The sequence below is a fragment of the Diabrotica undecimpunctata genome, chromosome 4, assembly GCF_040954645.1.
Source record: "Diabrotica undecimpunctata isolate CICGRU chromosome 4, icDiaUnde3, whole genome shotgun sequence".
NCBI classification, from domain to species: Eukaryota; Metazoa; Arthropoda; class Insecta; order Coleoptera; family Chrysomelidae; genus Diabrotica; species Diabrotica undecimpunctata.
The window spans coordinates 156,619,309-156,637,652 of record NC_092806.1 but is presented as its reverse complement, the minus strand read 5'-3'; the positions used below and the strand labels follow the sequence as shown (position 1 = coordinate 156,637,652).

The 18,344-nt window shown below is 32.8% G+C and overlaps 2 protein-coding genes and 1 non-coding gene across 3 annotated transcripts; all 3 read right to left on the bottom strand.

The window, feature by feature from the left end:
- Nucleotides 1–931: 931 nt before the first annotated feature.
- LOC140440278 (ejaculatory bulb-specific protein 3-like) lies at nucleotides 932–5,433 on the bottom strand. Its single transcript, XM_072530690.1, has 2 exons — nucleotides 5,207–5,433; nucleotides 932–1,242 (listed from the first exon to the last, which is right to left on the bottom strand). Exons 1-2 carry the CDS (start codon nucleotides 5,385–5,387, stop codon nucleotides 1,046–1,048), a joined length of 378 nt encoding a protein of 125 aa, XP_072386791.1. The 5' UTR covers nucleotides 5,388–5,433; the 3' UTR covers nucleotides 932–1,045.
- Nucleotides 5,434–11,023: 5,590 nt separating this feature from the next.
- On the bottom strand, nucleotides 11,024–11,128 carry LOC140440414 (U6 spliceosomal RNA). Its single transcript, XR_011950830.1, has one exon. It is a non-coding gene; the product is annotated as a U6 spliceosomal RNA (small nuclear RNA).
- Nucleotides 11,129–16,957: 5,829 nt separating this feature from the next.
- On the bottom strand, nucleotides 16,958–17,352 carry LOC140439016 (bolA-like protein 3). Its single transcript, XM_072528648.1, has 2 exons — nucleotides 17,281–17,352; nucleotides 16,958–17,221 (listed from the first exon to the last, which is right to left on the bottom strand). The coding sequence occupies exons 1-2, from the start codon at nucleotides 17,350–17,352 to the stop codon at nucleotides 16,958–16,960; spliced, it is 336 nt and encodes a 111-aa protein (XP_072384749.1).
- Between the last annotated feature and the right edge of the window lie 992 nt (nucleotides 17,353–18,344).

The following is an 18,344-nucleotide window of genomic DNA, read 5'->3' as shown; positions in this document are numbered from 1 at the left end:
TTGTTGTTAACAAACTTCTGTTCTAAGCTGTCTAAGAAAATGTCAGCCAGAAAAGGTGATAGTGGAGATCCCATTGCTAAACCTGTTGGTTGTTTATATATTTTTTGATTGAATTGAAAGAAGTCCTGATCCAGACAGAATTTAAGTATAGTTAAGATAGCATCTTTGTCTTTTGCCGATATGTTGCAATTGTCTAGAAGATTGTGTACTAAAGGTAATGTTTCATCTCTTGGTACAGAAGTAAACAGATTGGAAACATCAAAAGAAACTAAATAAAAACCCTCTTCTATTATAATGTTATTTAACCGTTCTATTAGATCTAAAGAATTTTTGATGGAGAACTTAGGTTTAAAATTAGTGATAGACTGAATTGTGTTGTAAATAAACTCTGATAAAATAGAAACTGGAGTGTTACAAAAACTTACTACAGGCCTTATGGGACAATTGTGTTTATGGATTTTAGAAAGTCCATATAACCTAGGTGTTATAGGATTACATACAATTAACTTTCTGTTGTTATATTTAGTAATAGTATCATTAAACAATTTGACCATTGCTTTTGTTTTATTAATAAAGGTGTTAAGTGGATTTTTTTCCAAAACTACAAAACTGTTATCTGAAAGAAAAGATTCTACTTTCTCTATGTATTGAGTTTGTTCTAAGATTTTATTTAAGCCTTTTATCTGATCAAAGTTCATTTATTCGAGCATTCAACCTTATATTTATTATTAGTTGAGTTTTTGTGAGCTCTTCATTTGTTGCACCACTTCACAATTTTTTCCAAGTGCATTTGGACTTTCTTGAGTAGCGATAAGGAGTTCATGAGGAGAACAAAGCAGCAGCTGGATGTTGTCGGATATGTTATTAGGCTGGCTATATTTTATTGCAATCGGTTCAGTGGTTTTTGAATATTAGATTAGACAAACATAAATAAATAATAAAACCATGTACTAACAAAGCAAAACAGAATTTTACTAACAAATATAATTTTTTGTAACATTCATCAAGGTTTTAAAAATTTTTTTCTGAATAACACATATTTATATTAAATTATAATTCCTTCCTTGGCGAGTTCATCTTTGTGTTCAGTTATATATTTATTTTCGGGGTCCCATTTGGCTACTACTTCGTCAAACATTGGCTTCTTGTTTTTCGCCAAAAATATTATAACCTTCTTAGAACCGTTTTTCTGTTTTTCGCTGCACTTTGAGCAGTTAGTTTGCAAAGCATCAGCTAAGTTATCTAAAGAAATAAAATCGTATATTAAAATCTATCTTTTATTATTAATCTAAATCGTAATTAAAAATAATATCTTTATTTTCTATTAGTAAAAAATTTGATTTCTACTCTATATAATGGAAACTACCAACAATTATAATTGAAAATTATCGCTATAGCGGATGTAACCCCATACAAATGGAAATAATAGTTAAAAAATGAGGAATAAGATGAAAAGACTATATACCCAAAATTTTTTCCGAAACAAACCACCAAAACTAGTATAGTTTCGGTAAGATATGTAGTAGACCGCTCAGATTTGTAGGTTTTGATAGTTGAGTCGCTCAGAAACAGAGTGGCCGAACTGATTTTTTTGTATAATTCAGTTAGATAGTACAATAAGTGGCATTTTATCATATCTTTCATTTCAAAGTGGCTAAACTAACATTTCACTGTATACCAAGAGATAGCACGAGTTGTACAGTTAGGCTATGTAAATATTTCATATGATTTAAGGCCGATTCACATTAGACGTTCAGGTCACGCTCCGCTCAAGTTCCGCTCACGATCAAGAATTGTGTACACTATTCACAGTAGGTGCTCAGGTGACGCTCCGCTCACGATCAAGAATTTCGGTATACTATTCAATTTGGCGGGACTCAGAGAATAGGCACAGTTCTTTGCATATATAAATTTGTTTAACATGTTTAAAGATTTTTCTAACAGTGATTTGGCTGTCATTGCTTTATGTTTGGACGAAGAAGAGCTTCAGTCAACCAATAAACAGCCAAGAATATGGGTGCACAATATTTTAAAAACAAGGAAAACAGAAGGGGAGTTTTTTACTCTGTATAAAGGTCTCTATGACGATGAAACTAAATTTTTTCAGTACTTTCGAATGACAAAACATAAATTTTATTGTACCGTATCAAAATACAGTCTATCTCCCTGGTTGTACAATTGCTTACAGCAGCGCACCAATTCAATCAACTGTTCGTCATCCATCGAGCTGCGAAAATCATACCTTCACCTGACTGTTACTAATTCACACTACCCTGCCGCTCCACTCCACTCAGATCAAGTCACGATCAAACTATTCTCCTGGAGAATCGCCGCGGTCAAAAGAGCGGGACGGAACGTGAGCGTTGTGTTTACTGTGAATAGCACCATTTAAGATGCGTGTAAGAATACTTGACCGAACCTTGAGCTGAGCGTGAGCGGAGCGTGACCTGAGCTATAATGTGAATCGGCCTTTAGTTATGGAAATGTGGCCCAAGTGACAGTTGGGCCTGTGTGCAGTATGCTATTTTAGACATTTTCACTCTTGTCTTGTGTGTTTTTATCACTCTTGTCTAGCGTTTATTCGTTTTTTACAGTACTATCGGCCTTTTATACGATTTATGTTTGTACAATATCGTGTAACGGTAAGTAAATTATTATATTTTATATTAATAGTGATTTTAAATATCTCGGCTCAAAATTTAAATTAGGATTCTAAATTTTTTAAGATTATAACCTTGAAATGAAGAAAGTATAGGTTAATCTTTAACTTCAAGACAATTGATTACCTGAATTAATTAATAGAGAATATTTTTGTTATAGTTTGGAAATGCCGTTATCCGATACATCTAGTAGAGATCGTGCAAACACTCCTGACCACGGCGCAGTAGACATTTGGTTTACAATAGAACCTTTCTGCCTTTACGTGAATTTTGACCCCGCCTTCGCGCAGCTCCATGGTCAGGAGTGTTTGCACTATCCTTACACGTGAATACAGCAAATTTGAAACAGATTCTGGCTCTGACTTTCATCCACCATCTGATTATGAGTCTTCTACAACTAGGGAAAGCTTCAACGAAAATTTACTTGCGTAACCTGGATCAAGTAGAGGTAAAAGACGTAAGAAAAATAAGTCAGTTTGGAAAAGATCTAAACCTAAGTTGGAAAGAAATTTAGGAAAATCTTATTTCAATTATCGTGATAAAATTGTGTCTGAGAAACAATTTTTTCATGCAGTTTGTAGCTGTCCACGAAAGTGTCATCTCTTGAAGAAAGGAAACATATTTTCCAAAGTTTCTACAACTTATCTGATTTTAAGTTACAGACTGCTTACATTAATGTACAAGTAAATGTTGTTACATAACAACATAAAGTAGCTAAAAATCATAATAAACGTTCTAAGACACGAATTTATATATTACCGAAAGAATCAGGTGATATGGTAACTGTTTGCGAATCATTTTTTAAAAAAGCTCTACAAGTTTTAGATGGAAGACTCACCAGAGCTTTAATAAACAAATCAAGACGTGGTGAATTAATAACTCTGCCACGGGATAAAAAGGCAAGCATCCCCGTAAAAATAAGACAAGGGAAACGGATATTCAAAATATAAAAGATTTCATTAACAAATTTGCTAAATATACATCCCACTATAGCCACAACAGAAATCTTAATCGAGAGTATCTGTCACCTGATTTAAATATCTCAAAACTTTTTGATTTGTATGTGCAAAATGAAAAACCAGAAGTGAAGGTATCCAAATTCGTCTTTTCGAAAATATTTAATGAAGATTTTAATTAAAATATCATAAAAAGTTGTTTGCATGCTACTTGATCAACAAAAGGGATTCAAGTACAAAATTTCCATGTTTTATTTGTGAATGGGACAGTAGAGCAAGAGATAAACACTGGTCCACAAAACAATGGCCCAAAATAAATGCGAGAAAAACATTTTGTACAAAACTTTGGTAGATCCAGAAGAGATCCTTCTTTCACCTCTACACATCAAGTTAGGCTTCGTAAAACAGTTTGTCAAGGCCCTGCCTAAAGATTAAGAATGTTTTAAGTACTTGAGTGGAAAGTTTCTCCATCTATCAGAAGCCAAATTGAAAGAAGGTGTATTTGTTGGACCAGATATTCGTAAAATGATGTTCGACTCCAGCTTTAGATTGCATTCAAAAAAGTTGTAACCAAGTTTTTACGTAATGTGAAAGACTACGAGATTATAGTAGCTAATTTTATAGATAAGTTTAAAGATTTGGGGTGTCTAATGAGCCTCAAAATCCATTTTTTGCATAACCACCTTGACTTTTTCCCTGAAAATCTGGGTGATGTTAGTGAAGAACAACACGAACGATTCCACCAGGATATTAAGGTGATGGAGAAACGATACCAAGGACATTGGACACCAACATGATAAGTGATTACTGTTGGTCACTTCATCGGGAACAACAGAGTGCCTCGTATAGGAGAAAAAGTTACTTGAGAAGTTTTACAGAAAAAAAGAGAAAGAAAATACAAAAGCATTGACTCCTGAAATGATACAGACCTTATTATTGCAAGATAAGAATTAGATAAAAGATAACATTTTATAATGTTTCATTTTAATTATTTCGGTATTTTGTCTTTTTCAAATTATTATAATTTAGAATAAACCAGTGTCATATTGTGGGAAAACTGTAGGTGTTACGTAAAATCTCATTTCACATTTTTTTAGCTCCAAAAAATACATAAGATTCACATAAATTTGTAAAAAAAGTTTTATAAACTTTTTTTGGTTGGCCTGTATTATCGATGTATATTAACAATATACAATTTTCAGATTTTATAGTCCTAATAGCATGCGTAGAAAATTGATAACGAATGATTGATAGAGAAGTAGATGCCAGTGTAGAAAATGGCTTTTCTTAACATAAAAAATCACAGTTTATAGTGATCACAAAAACACAGCAACATCAAGAAAGCGGAAAAATACATAGACAACAAATAAATAATGTCCAAAAGAGTAAATAACTATAAAAATATCAAAGAGTAATTGGCACATGAAGGAAAAGAACGAGTTGTTTGGTAAACATAAAAATGGTTTTATCCAGGATCATGTTTAAATCATAATGTGGCTTAAATAACGCTGAAATCTGATGTTATAAAAGACAGAAAAACCTAAATCTTGTTCTAAAGCTGTCTCAGTATAAACGTGATAGAAGACTTACCTTTAAGTTCTTTTCCATCTGGTGTACACGATCCTCTATCCATAATGCAAGCAATATAATTATTCAACAATCTGTCACTTTTCAAAATCTCGTCAAGGTCTACGTTATCATATTTTGTTGAGTACTTTTCGCAAAACGAAACTCCAACTATCACAAGAACAAAGAAAATTGAAATTTGCATGATATCTAGGATTCAATATTAATAAATCTAATGATGATTAAACGATTGACATAATATGCTAATAGTTTTCACCCGTTATATATTTTTACGGGGAAATTAAAGGTAATCAACATTATAAAATTAATAAAATAGATTCCATAGACGGGGAAAATTTATATTAAGAAATATATAGACCCAACGTAACTAGAACAACTGTCGAGAATTACCAGACAAAGAGAAAAGAAGAAAAGAGGATACACAAAAGAAAAAAACCAAACCACCTAAATGAGGAACCTAAATATATAGAAAACCTCAACAGAGAGAAAGAATTCAGAGCATTCTATAAGAAAGCTAATATCAACAGAAAATAATTCAAGGCAACCACAAGAGAATGAAGAAGTCAGAATGGCGACCTATTCTAATTAGCCTTCTTCGGTCCATCTTTGGACATAGGCCTCCCCAATCCGTTTCCATTCTTCTCTGTCTGTCGCTATAGTCATCCACCTATAGCCCACGTGCTTCTTGATATCATCTGCCCATCTCATTTGGGACCTTCCTCTGCTTCGTTTATATTCCCACGGTCTCCAACTTATAAGAATTTTGTTCCATCGGTCTTCTTTTTGTCTTATATTGTGTCCGGCAAATCTCCATTTCAATTTTGCAACTTCTTGTCTAACATCCCTCACTTTTGTTTTCTCTTTTATCCACTCGTTTCTATTTTTATCCATTAATCTTATGTGCAACATTTGTCTTTCCATTGCTCTTTGGGTTTTTATGATTTTGTCCATGTTTGCTTTTGTAAATGTCCACATTTGGGAACCATATGTGAGAACAGGGAGTACGCATTGATTGTATACTTTGGTCTTAAGATGCTGTGGATATCTTTTGTTTTTAAGAATGTAGCTTAGTTTGCCAAATGCCTCCCATGCCAGTCTAACTCGTCTTTTTATCTCTGCTGTTTGGTTTTCTTTGTTAAGTTTTATAATTTGACCCAGATATATATAATCCTGAACTTGTTCTATTTCATCTTGTCCGATCCTCATTGTGATGTCTTTTTTTTTTTTTTCTTATGATTTTGGTCTTGCTGTAATTCATATTAAGGCCTATCTTTCCAGCTTCTACGTCCAGTTCTTTCATCATTTCAAATAATTCTTCTTTTTTATCGGTTATCAATGCGATGTCATCAGCGTACCTTAGATGGTTCAAGCGTTGTCCACAAATTTTTATACCTTTTTCTTCCCATTCTAATCTTTTAAAAATATCTTCCAGAGCCTGATTGAAAAGTTTCGGTGATATTGTGTCACCCTGTCTCACACCTCTATTTATTTGTATTGATTTTGTTCCTTCATATACTTTAATTGTTGTTTTGGCTTCCTTATATATATTGGCTATTAGTTCCGTATATCTGTGGTCAATTCTGCTGTTAATCAAGGCGACCTATTAACAACAAGGAAAGATGTATTGAATAGATGGGTGGAATACTTTAACCAAGCTCTTAATATAGAGGAAGAAAAGAAAACCTGGAAGACAAAATAGATGAGGTAAGGGGAACAGACGAGAGGGAAGAGGAACCACCAACGATTCTTGAAGTTATAGATGCAGTTAAAAAACTAGCCAGAAACAAATCACCCAGAATAGATAATATCCCAGCTGAACTATATAAAGAAGGTAGCCATGATGTCATAATGGCATTACAACATCTTATAAAAGAAATATGGACACAAAAATCTCTCCCCATTGATTGGAATATTGGAATACTTTGCACCATACACAAAAAAGAAGATATCTTTGAATGCTCTAACCACAGAGGAATTACGTTTCTAAATTCAGCGTATAAAATATTTTCCACAGTACTATACAAGGTTGTAAAGCCAAAATGATGATGATAGACCCAAATAATTATCATCAGAAATTCGATGTGTAGAATTACATAAATTATTCGGATTCGGGGTATTTGGTACATATTTGTACATTGTATATGAGTTATATTTGGGTAAGAAAAAGAATATTATATTCAGTTAATATCGACTACCCGGATGCCCAAAGAAAAAAAAAAGAACATTTTTTACAGAATATAGAACTTTTAACATTCGTATGTGAATCAGAATCTTATAAGTGAATCTAAGCATTGTTATCGTAAGCGGAAAAATGTGGAGATTGCTGTGTATGACTTTATGGATAAAATTATAACCTCAATGGCAGTGGCGCACTCAGGGGGGATTGGGGATTAAACGCGCCCCCTGGGCACTATTCCGACACTGTTGCTCACAAATTTTAAGGACTCAAAATGGAGGTAGCATAAAAAAAGTTTCGATGCCTAACCAAACACCCCCCCCCCCACAGGAAAATTCTAGGTACACCACTGGTTAATGGGAGAAAAAGGTGTTTCAATGGGATTATTCTTGGACTAATCATAAGCTTTTGATTCCTTGGAATACTTAATCCATATTCAAAAATTAAAAGAGACACTTAAATGGATTTGTTCATATTGGTCACGGAGGAATAGATTGTTATTGTAGATAGATTGTTATGATATGTATTATTGTTATCCAGATTTAAGTAATTGTGGAGAATTCATGTACTTTCCCTGTATCGAGAACAGGGATAATTTTTAAACAAGTCCTTTGTCATAAAAATTAAATGTTTGTTTTAGTTATTTTACTAGTTTTGGTATTAGATTAGAAAATGGGAATGTGCATGAGTAGCAACGTCACTATTTATAACTGCTGTGTACGAGTATGTATCGCCTACCCTAACTATTATACAATTAGCATGTAATTAAAGTTACAATAAACGTTTTTTGTTGAAACTATATGTTAAGTTTGTTAACAAGAAAAATAAGAAGATCTGTCGAAACCTCTCACTCTCTTTAAGGGGAAAATTCACTCATCCCAGATACCTACGGTATCAAAAGGATTGAGCTCTGTTGGGGCTCTTTCCGTGTTATTGAGCTCTAGTTGACATGTGTATCTCCCAAAAATTTTCATACGCATCTGAACGAACGAAAGATATTTACTCAGATCCAGCTTTTTATGTTTTCTAGGAGATTTCATAGAGATAACACCAATAGTAGAAAAAATAATGAATACTATCTGGGTCGATTTCATTCTCCATTGTCTTTATTTTACATTTCAAAATCCCTGGTGCTTGACGGTCTTCCAGTTATATTTAACACGCAGATTATTGTTGTTAGATATTGGCCTATCTATTAGTGTTATTTGTCCAATTAGTTTATTAACTGGTATGAAATCTGGTGTATTATATGCCACCGGTTAGTCTTTAGTTGTCATTTTCAAGCATACTATTAGGGATTTGTCGGTAATAAGGAAAATGGTTGGTTTGTAGAGGTTCCAGTTTATTGGATAGTTCTTGGTGAAGAATCTTTTCTACTGAGTCATGCTGTTCTTTATAATCATTTCTGACAAACGTCTGGCTGCGCTTCCAATGATATGTCAAACAATTTCTTAGGCTTGACTTCTATATCGGCATTTGTCGTTATAAAGTGTTTGTTTGGAATAACCTGATCCTGAATGTCGAATATGGAATCTTCTGTTTCAGGGAATGTTTTTCCTGATGTCAACCAATAATTAGACGTTACATTGTCGACATAGTCTTTGTTGACTTCATTGAAATGTCACCTGTGTAGAGGTGTACCCATCTAGCTGAATATTTTTCTTCCTTAGAAAAGTAGTTTATGCGCATTTCTGGTTCCTTCAATTCTTTCAGCCTGCATTTGTCGTTATTTCGAGATTTGTATTATTTTCTCATAGCTATTAGATCTAAGCTATCTTATGCCATTATTTACGTTGTTAGTATCTTTCAATCTAATTTTCATGCAACTTGCTATTCATTTCTCACTTAGTTCATGGATCTTGGAAAGCATTCAGTGATATTGTAAGGAATTTCTGAGTTTTGCAGAGTCTCTTTGGTTTAACATTAATTGTATAGCAAAGTAGACTATGGTCTGATTTAATATAAAATTTTATACAGTTTTTAAATCACTCATTGGCTATTTATAATAATTAATTTAATTTCTTTAAATCAATTGGAGAGTTGCAAGTGTACAGTCTACGATTTGACAGACAATCAAGACGAATTTTTTATTATTAAAATACCTTTGACACCTATTAAGAAAATAACATACTCTTCAGCATGATTCTTTTCTATATACTTATATACTGGATACCAAGTAGATTTAAGTACGCCGCTGACCTGTTATTTACAGTGAAGAGCGATTTTTTCTGGAAAAACTTAAGGTCGCTAATAAAATTTATTGAGCAAAATAAAGCAATTAATAATTCTAAATCGGTAAACAAAAAAAAAGAGTTTAATCATTCAAAAGCAATTAAAATTGTCACAATAATCAGAACATCGGTTAACTGCAAAAACTATCACTATGCTAAGGCACGTGTAAACTAATGGAAAATAAATTAAAATTTGAACTGCATTAACAATCGAAAGAATTTTTTTTTGAAGTACCTCGACAACTATGGCCATTGGTACAGAAACAATAATATTAAATATATAATAAATAATGAGAACAAATAATAATTATATCACTTTAACTAATATCTATTACGTTAAATCTTCTGGTAGAGTTTAGAGGTTTTTAGAAACTAAGTAGTTTTCGGAAAACAAAATTAATAATTATATCACTTTAACTAATGTCTATTAGGTTAAATCTCTTGGTAGAGTAGAGTGGTTTTTAGAAACTATAGTTTTTGTAATCCCTATAGGGTTGTTGAGCATTTCCCTAAGAATAGGTTTTAAGTCCAGTGCTTTATACAGGTTGGTAAATTGTTTGCAGTTGGTGAAGAAGTGTTTTACAGTCAGGTAAACATTGCAATGGCAAGTTGGACGAGTTCCAGAGGACATTAAGAAACCATGGGTAAGTTTGGTGTGGTTGGTTCGGAGTCTTCTAATAGTCGATGCTTCTCTTCTAGTTATGAAGTCCAGGGAGAGATCACCAATAAACGGTTGGAGTTCATGAAGAGTTGTTTTGCACTTTTGCCATAAGTTTTGCCAAGTATCCTCTACTGACTTTTTAAAAACGAGTTTGAGATCGTTAGTAGTTGAATTGGAGTGACTCCAGTATTATGGTTGGTAGCTTCTTTGGCAAAATGATCTGCTGTTTCATTACCAGTAATTCCAGTATGAGAAGGCAGCCATATGGGAGAGATTGCTACATCGTGAGCAGAGAGATTTTGGTATATGTCATAAATGTTTTGAACTAATGGGAGGTCAGTGAAAATTGTATTGACTAAATGTATAGAGGAAAGGGAATCTGAACAAATGGCAAAATGTCTATTTTGATAGGAGATGCATTTAAAATCCAACAGAATACTATATGGTTCACCTGTGTAAACGCTGCATGTTAAGTGTAACCGAGATAATCTTACAAGTTTTTGTTTAGTGGTTACTGCACAGCCAACATCAGTGGTAGTTTTAGAAGCATTGGTATAGAAAATTAAATTATATGATTTTTTTTGGATAATTTCTAAAAATGCTATCTTTATAAAAATGTTAGAAGATTCATGTTTGTTAAAGATGGTTGTTTGAGGTGTCTATTGAAGGGAGATTTTTAGCCAAGGGAGAAGTAAAGGTAAAGGAAATAAACTACTTAGAAGGAGATCAATATTTTTAAGTAGTGAAGAAATAAAAATGTGGAACGCTTTGCGATTTTGCGTGTCATCCTTGCGCAGGGGCCATGCTAATCTTCTCTGTATCGTTCCAATTTTAGTATATTTACCGCCGAAGCGAATACAAACAAGAATTAAATTTGCATAGAGAGTTTTTAAACAAAATAAAAACAAAAAAGGTCAACTAGATAAAGAAAATTATATATTTTAATTTAATATTTTACTTACACTGTATATTTTTAATATTTGTTATGTAAAGGATTGTGTAATCGTGATGTATGATGTGATGCAGCTAAATTTATCTTTGTACAGTTTTTTATTTAATGCGTGATCTCTGTCCAATCAATTAATGATTAAAGATCTTGATTATTGATGTTAATAACACTTAACACTTAATTTGTGCTATTAGCGAGACTATCAGCCAACAACATAAGTTGCTTGTACTAGACATCGAAGTAAAAAACAAAACAAAGTTTTCCTAATACAATTTGGATGAATATGGCCAGTATTTGAATTCATAGACGGATGTTGAAGATACCTTGAACAGCAAGAAAAACTAATGAGGAAGTACTAAAGATGTTCAACAAAGATAGAGAACTGCTAAAGAATGTTAAACATCGAAAAATGTTTTATCTGGGACATATAGTGAGGGAAAATGGATATAGAATACTACAACTGATGCTTAAAGATAAAATATGAGGTTGTAGAGGTGTAAAACAGGTTTCTTGGTTAAAAAAAATTCGTGAATGGACTCAGATAACAAATGCAGGACAATTATTTTATGTGGCAGAAGATCGAGAAGCCTTCACAATGGTAATCACCAATGTCAGATAATTCTGATATGGCACGTGGAGAAAGAAGAATGGCCAGTATTATTAGAGATACTGCTACTGAAATATTCGAAAAAACGGCAGGAAAGAGGTTTGAGAATAAAGAGGTCTAGTGGTGGTTAAACGAGGTTCAAGAAAAAATAAGAGAGAAGAGAAAATAGGTCGAACACAGATATTCAAAACTATTAAGTTTGTCAAAAAGGCAGCAAAAAGAACCCAGAGAGGTCGAAGCAATATAAAATAGTCAAATATAGAACAAATAAAGCAAAAGAAAGTTGTTCAAGCACTTCAAAAAATTAGTAAGGTAAAGCAGTTGGACCAGATGAGATCCTTGCGGAAGTGTAGACAGCTTTAGAAGAGATAGAAACAAGTTGGCAAAAAGGTTTGTTTATTAGAATTATAAAATTTGTTACTGCAAATAAAATGATAACTTTGGTGAAATGATTATGAAAAGTAATAGTTTTAAGTAGCTAGGATCGGTATTACAAATTAATGTGGGAATAGATGGAGATGCATACAGTAGAATTAAAGTTGGATGGATGAAGTGGAAGGAACCGAGTGATGTGTTGGGTGGCAGAAAAATTCCAACGATGCTAAAGGGAAAATTCTACAAAACAACCATAAGACCAGTTTTCATATACGGAACTGAATGTTGGGCAGTTAAAAAGAAAGAGGAACAACAAATGCAAGTGGTGGAAATGAGAACGCTTGTGAGAATGAAATATGGATGATTGTAGTGACAAAACAGGTAAAGGTTGCCTTTTTGTAATGATCGCCTCTATTTTCTCCACAGCAAGTTTAACCTTTAACTTGGCAAAAGGTTAATTTTGAATCTAAAAATCTGAAAATTGGTATGTTGCTGTTTCGGCATCATACAAATATTCTATAACAACAAAAAAAATATATGACATCTATACGTCAAAAATTTGGATTGTATACCAGAATATACATCGCCAAATAGACTGGAAAATAGGTTCGTATAGCATATCATACATTGCCAAATTATGAAGGACAAGTAATATGAATAAGAACTATCAAAATTTAATCAAAAAAAAATTATTAATTATTGTGAACATCCATAAAACAATTGCTGTTATGGACTAAACATAGTCTAATATTACACTTGTTACAACATATGGCAGTTTGTCCTTTCTTGCATAATTTTCAAATCAAAATATTTCGAAAACGGTACACAGTATCGAGTTTTACCAAGAGTACCTTTTTCGTGTAAAATTGAATGATGTTTTAGTTTACTTGAAATTTTGATTAATAATTATACTCTTAAAAAAGTTATATTGACTAATACTTAGTACGATCCGTGTAACTAGCGCCCTCTATGAGAATCAGATATAAAAACAAATTCATGAGATGTATCAGCTTCCAAAACATATTCGTATAAAATTTCATTACAATGTTGCCAGTAGTTTCGGCAAAATCGGAAAAAATGTGTAAAATTTTTTTTTCTTCAACGCCCTGTATCTTGAAAACGGATGGCGTTACAAAAATTTTTTACTAAGCAAACCCCAATTATTTTTCAATTTTTTAAATACCCTAGAAACAGGGTTACCTTTTTTGAAACACCCTGTATATTGTGTATAATGGAGTACTAAATATCCCGTTAGGGGAAGGTACGAAGAGCCTAGCTTTCGCTGGTGTTATTATAGGTTAAGAGAAATACTATACAGGACATGGATATATAATCTGGTGTTATTCAAAAATCTGAATGACGTTAATTAATCTGGGACGATTTTTGTTCTATATATATTCAAACAATTATCAAAATTGGACCATAAATGAAAAAGTTATTTATTGAAATTAAATTTGTTGATATTTCAAAGTGGCCTAGATTTATGCACATGTGTAGTAAATCACATACAAAAACATGTTCACGAGTGTAGAAAGGGTTTTTTAAATTAAATAAAGGCAAATTTAAAACTAATCATTATTTCTAAAAAAAAAACATTAAACTTTGGATAAACTAAATCATTATCTCACCCTAATAATACGATAATAAACACTTAATTGATACCTGCGAATACGGCATTAACAATGAACTAGAAAAGTGACCAACAGCATAGAAATAATGTATTCCCTTTAATAATAATCATTTCATACATGGATAGTTTCTGGTAAGTCATTATTCGTAGCACACTCTTAATTAATTGGAAATACCGCTAGCAATATTCCATGGTTCGTAAAGTTAGTCAGTAATTTAAGGAATTATTACAGGTAGGAGTGTAATGAAAAATACTATGCATGACCTATAAAAAATTGAGAAAATTGTGACTTAGAATATGGTGAAGAATGTCTAATAGGCCATAGGGTTATTAGAAAACGAATAGAATAAATAGGTACAATAAAAGATTCAATACATTACACGGCGTGGAAGCTTGGACGTTAACAGTCAGCTCGTTACGACGTTTAGAGAGCTTTGAGATGTGGGTATTTCGTCGTATGCTGAAAATTTCATGGACCGATCGCGTTAGAAATGAAGAAGTTTTAAAGCGTATAAATGGAGAACGTGAACTCACAGAAGAAGGCAGAAGAGGACCGGGACGCCGTCGTATCTCGTGGTTGAAAAATCTCCGACAATGGTTTGGGATGACCTCAGCGGAGCTGTTTCGCAGAGCAGTCAACAAAACCATGATAGCCTTGATGATCGCCAACATCCGGACCGGATAAGGCACTGAAGAAGAAGAAGAAGAACTCACAGAAATTGTCAAGAAGCGTAAAACGTCTTATCTTGGACACATATTTAGACACGACAGGTATAACTTCCTTCAGCTTATTATAGAAGGGAAAATAGAGGGCAGACGCGGCCCGGGTAGACGACAAATGACCTGACTGCGCAACATCAAAGATTGGACAGGATTAGGCTTTCAAAGTTTAATAAGGAAAGCCCAAAATAGGGAAGACTTTGCAGAGATCATCGCCAACCTTCGCTAAGAAGACGGCACCTAAAGAAGAGAAGAAAAGATTCAATAAAATTAAGAGGTGTATAGAAAAAAATCTAAATAAAAATTCAGTAAGAACTATTCTGGCCTCAAACTTCGCTTGTTGAAGCTCACCGAGTTTTCATAGAACTCATGTTTTCCATGTCTTTCTCTTTTATAAGAGCATGTGCGTTAATTATGCTGATTTTACTATATTTCCTACTCAATCTTAAATAGCACAGTCTTTCTGACACTGCTTGAAAGTCAGTTACTACTCGGCTTATTCTCCCTGACATTATAAAGCCTATCCCCAGGTATCTATTTGGCCAGCCGTTTTTCAAAAGAGTTCTTTTTCCAACTTTCACTACCTTACTTCCCAGCTGCTTGGATTCTTATAAGACCAATATTTCTATTCTATATTTCTTAATGCTCCTTTAGTTTGTTGTAACGAGGTGTATCGCCTCCGTTCCGTCAGCGCTCCGTACATACGCACTCCCACCACAAATTCGTCTTCCATCGATACGCGCTAGAGGAGATGGAAGGCCGACTACCGTATAAAAAAGCTTACGCCACAAGAACAAGAGAGAATGGAGTTCCGCTAGAGTGCTGATCTTGTGGGAACTCCACCGGGTCTCTGGGTGTTGACTGGAGGAGAACCGTCCGGAGTTCTATCAGAGTGCTGACGTGGTAACAACTCCACTGGCTCTGGGGTATTGACTGAAGGCCAGTCGCTTCTGCTAGAGTGTTGACAGATAGAGTGCTAGACAGACCTATTCCTTCTCGTGGCTAAGTGTCACTTTCAAAGTCAGACAAAATCAATGTCTTTATCGTAGCCATGTCGTCTTAGCATTTTTTCTGTTGTTTAATATTTATTAGGTTTTTGACCCCCCTGGAGGAAGGAAAAGAAGAAGAATGTACAGGAGGATACAATTAGCAACAAAAGGGGTGAAGATTTATCGAATTTTATCAAAGAATAACTTTGTCATAGTGAAGACATTGTGAAAACTGTCAAAGAGAATACTTTTTACATAAAAATAACCAGCAGATCAAGAAAAACGATCAAGAACTGTAGAATTCACTTTCTGTTATTTGCACTAATTAATTTTGATGTTATTTCTGGTATTTCGGCAATTTTGTTAGTTTCCATTGTTTGGTATAATTTTTGGAGGTAAGTTATCCACTCATCTTTGATAATATGGTTCACGTTTATCATCTTTCATTCCCATTGTTTGCCCTCTTATGAATCTCCATATCTCCTATTGCAATCTGTAAAAGTCATACTCCATATGAATGGGAAACTTTTTCCAGTTTTCTTTTCCTCTTTTTTACTAGTGCATGTAAACCATTACAAACTCTCATTTACTTTTCATCTTGATAAGTAATATTTTTTAAAGAGGAATTCATAACAAGCGTTTACACATGACAAAATATTTATTATTGATTCAACCTTCGTTTTGTAATTACTTATTTTTTACCACTCTGATTAAAAATTAACTTCCTAAAAACATAAGTAAGGCTAAGGTATTATAAATAAACAATCTTTCCACATTTAATTGAAGGTGTTTTCACATTTTTTTTTTAACGAAAATGAAGCTTATTTTAGTAGAGGAGTGTGTTATAGGGTATCACTATTATTAAAAACCTAAACAGTTTGCCCTTGTATTGGATTTCCTATCATTTACTATACAGCTTATCGCTAACATCATCAAGTTTTTCTATTGGTTTCAATAAATTTTTTGTATGCTCTCTTTGGTAAATGTATTTATGAATATTTTTATGTCCAGAAACTTAATCGCGCTTTTCAATTTGTTCTCGGTAACCAAAGTGTCTTTACTAACCATAATGACATCCACAGATTCAGAAGAATTCAAATTACTACCAGCTAAAATAAAATCGTAAGTATGTTTAAACGAGATAAAATCTTTAAGTTAAAAAAATGTAACTGCTACTTATCTAGATAATAATTAGAATATCAAAATAATGAGAATGCTTTCTACAAAGAGTCAAAGATGTCTACAAAGAAAAGATCTTTTATTTGTAGTTAGAGCTCATAAAAGTCTTTAATTTATAAATATATATTTACACTTATACACTTCTTCAACTCATTTAATCGAAAATAGCATACAGTAACTCATAATCTACTAAAAACTTAAAAAATTAAAAACCTATTGTTCGAATTCACCACACTTCTAATCTGAAACTCTAGTCTGTAAATGTATCCCGTGTATTTTACTAATTTCTTCTTTTAAAGCATCGTATACAATCTTATGCTGCTTGGGTATCGATAATCCTTTGAAGTCGGATGTTTCTATGGAAACATTGAACATAGCACCGCAACCCCCTGAAGTATCTTCGACATGAATAGACGAGGCACTTGGAAATCGACCTCTAAGTTTTTCTAATATTTTCTGTTCATTTACAGGCTCTTGAGCTGTACTAAAACTGGAGTTTACCTGAAACATCAAAATCGGTTTTTGTACTAATATTCGATAGCGTAACTGTATTTTATTACCTGAGAGCAATTAATGCGCTGGACTGGCAGAATTTGTCGGTATCTAGTAAAAGACTGAATGAGTTTTAACATTTTCTTAAATAAATGTAATATTTTTAATATAAATGAAAATTCAAAATCTCAAAATTTAAATGTAACCTGAAATTAAATAAGACATCATTCTTCTTTTTCAAGTTTCCCTGGTCTCTTTCGACAATGACAACAGCTACAATAGTTAAATCAACTTAATTTTTTACCTTCTTTGGATATTTTTCACTGAATTTTTATGCTGCAATTTTAAGTTTAGTTAATTTTATCAGAATTTTTGTAAACAGTAACTTTAATTGGACATTTTTTACATTTGGTACCAGTAAAGATAGCCTCAAATGAATTTGACACAACGAAATATTTGTGTTTGACCAAGGTTAGTAAATAGACAGGTTGTATGGTAACTTTACACCAATCAGTGTCGAGAATCCAATGGGGAATGACGTCACCTTGAACAATACATTCTTGAAATTAACTCGGAAAACAGCAATGATTGAAAATATATTAATCTATGTATATTAAAAAATTTAAAATTTTCGAGACTATTTATTTCATTCAATCTTTAAAAAATGTGGGAGATACCTGCAGTGTTACAGAAATAGGAGAATATAATTGCAACTAAAGATATGTAGTAGAATAGCACTACTACTTAATTAAATTAGAAGTAGATTCTTTCTTGTTTATATATGTGACTAAAGCATACAAATATAATATATTTGAATACAATTTACTTGTTTAAATTATTTTGAGTACATACTTTTAAATTGGTGACAATTCATGTAGTGCAAAACATACTTCAGCCTATTAAAGTACCTACCTTAGGTTAAAAGCCCTTGATAATTCTTTTTGGGGCCAGCGAGCCTTTGTTTTCTTTTTAATATTGCTTTTAGTTGATTAGGAGTTAAAAAGTCTTTAAAAATATGTTTTGCTCTTTCCTCAAACTCAGTTTTGCTTTCCAGTTTAGCTGTGTCAAGTCCTCTAATCCATGATTTAAGATTGTTTTCAGTATCTTCTTTTTTTTTAGTTTTTGTTGAAAT

Bases quoted from the DNA above. Each gene is read 5' to 3' on its own strand.
- LOC140440278 (XM_072530690.1), bottom strand. From the start codon at position 5,387: ATGCAAATTTCAATTTTCTTTGTTCTTGTGATAGTTGGAGTTTCGTTT. The intron at 1,243-5,206 runs GTAAGTCTTCTA...TTATTTCTTTAG, and splicing joins AGATGGAAAAGAACTTAAAG to ATAACTTAGCTGATGCTTTG.
- LOC140439016 (XM_072528648.1), bottom strand. From the start codon at position 17,352: ATGTTAAAACTCATTCAGTCTTTTACTAGATACCGACAAATTCTGCCA. The intron at 17,222-17,280 runs GTAATAAAATAC...TTGATGTTTCAG, and splicing joins AGCGCATTAATTGCTCTCAG to GTAAACTCCAGTTTTAGTAC.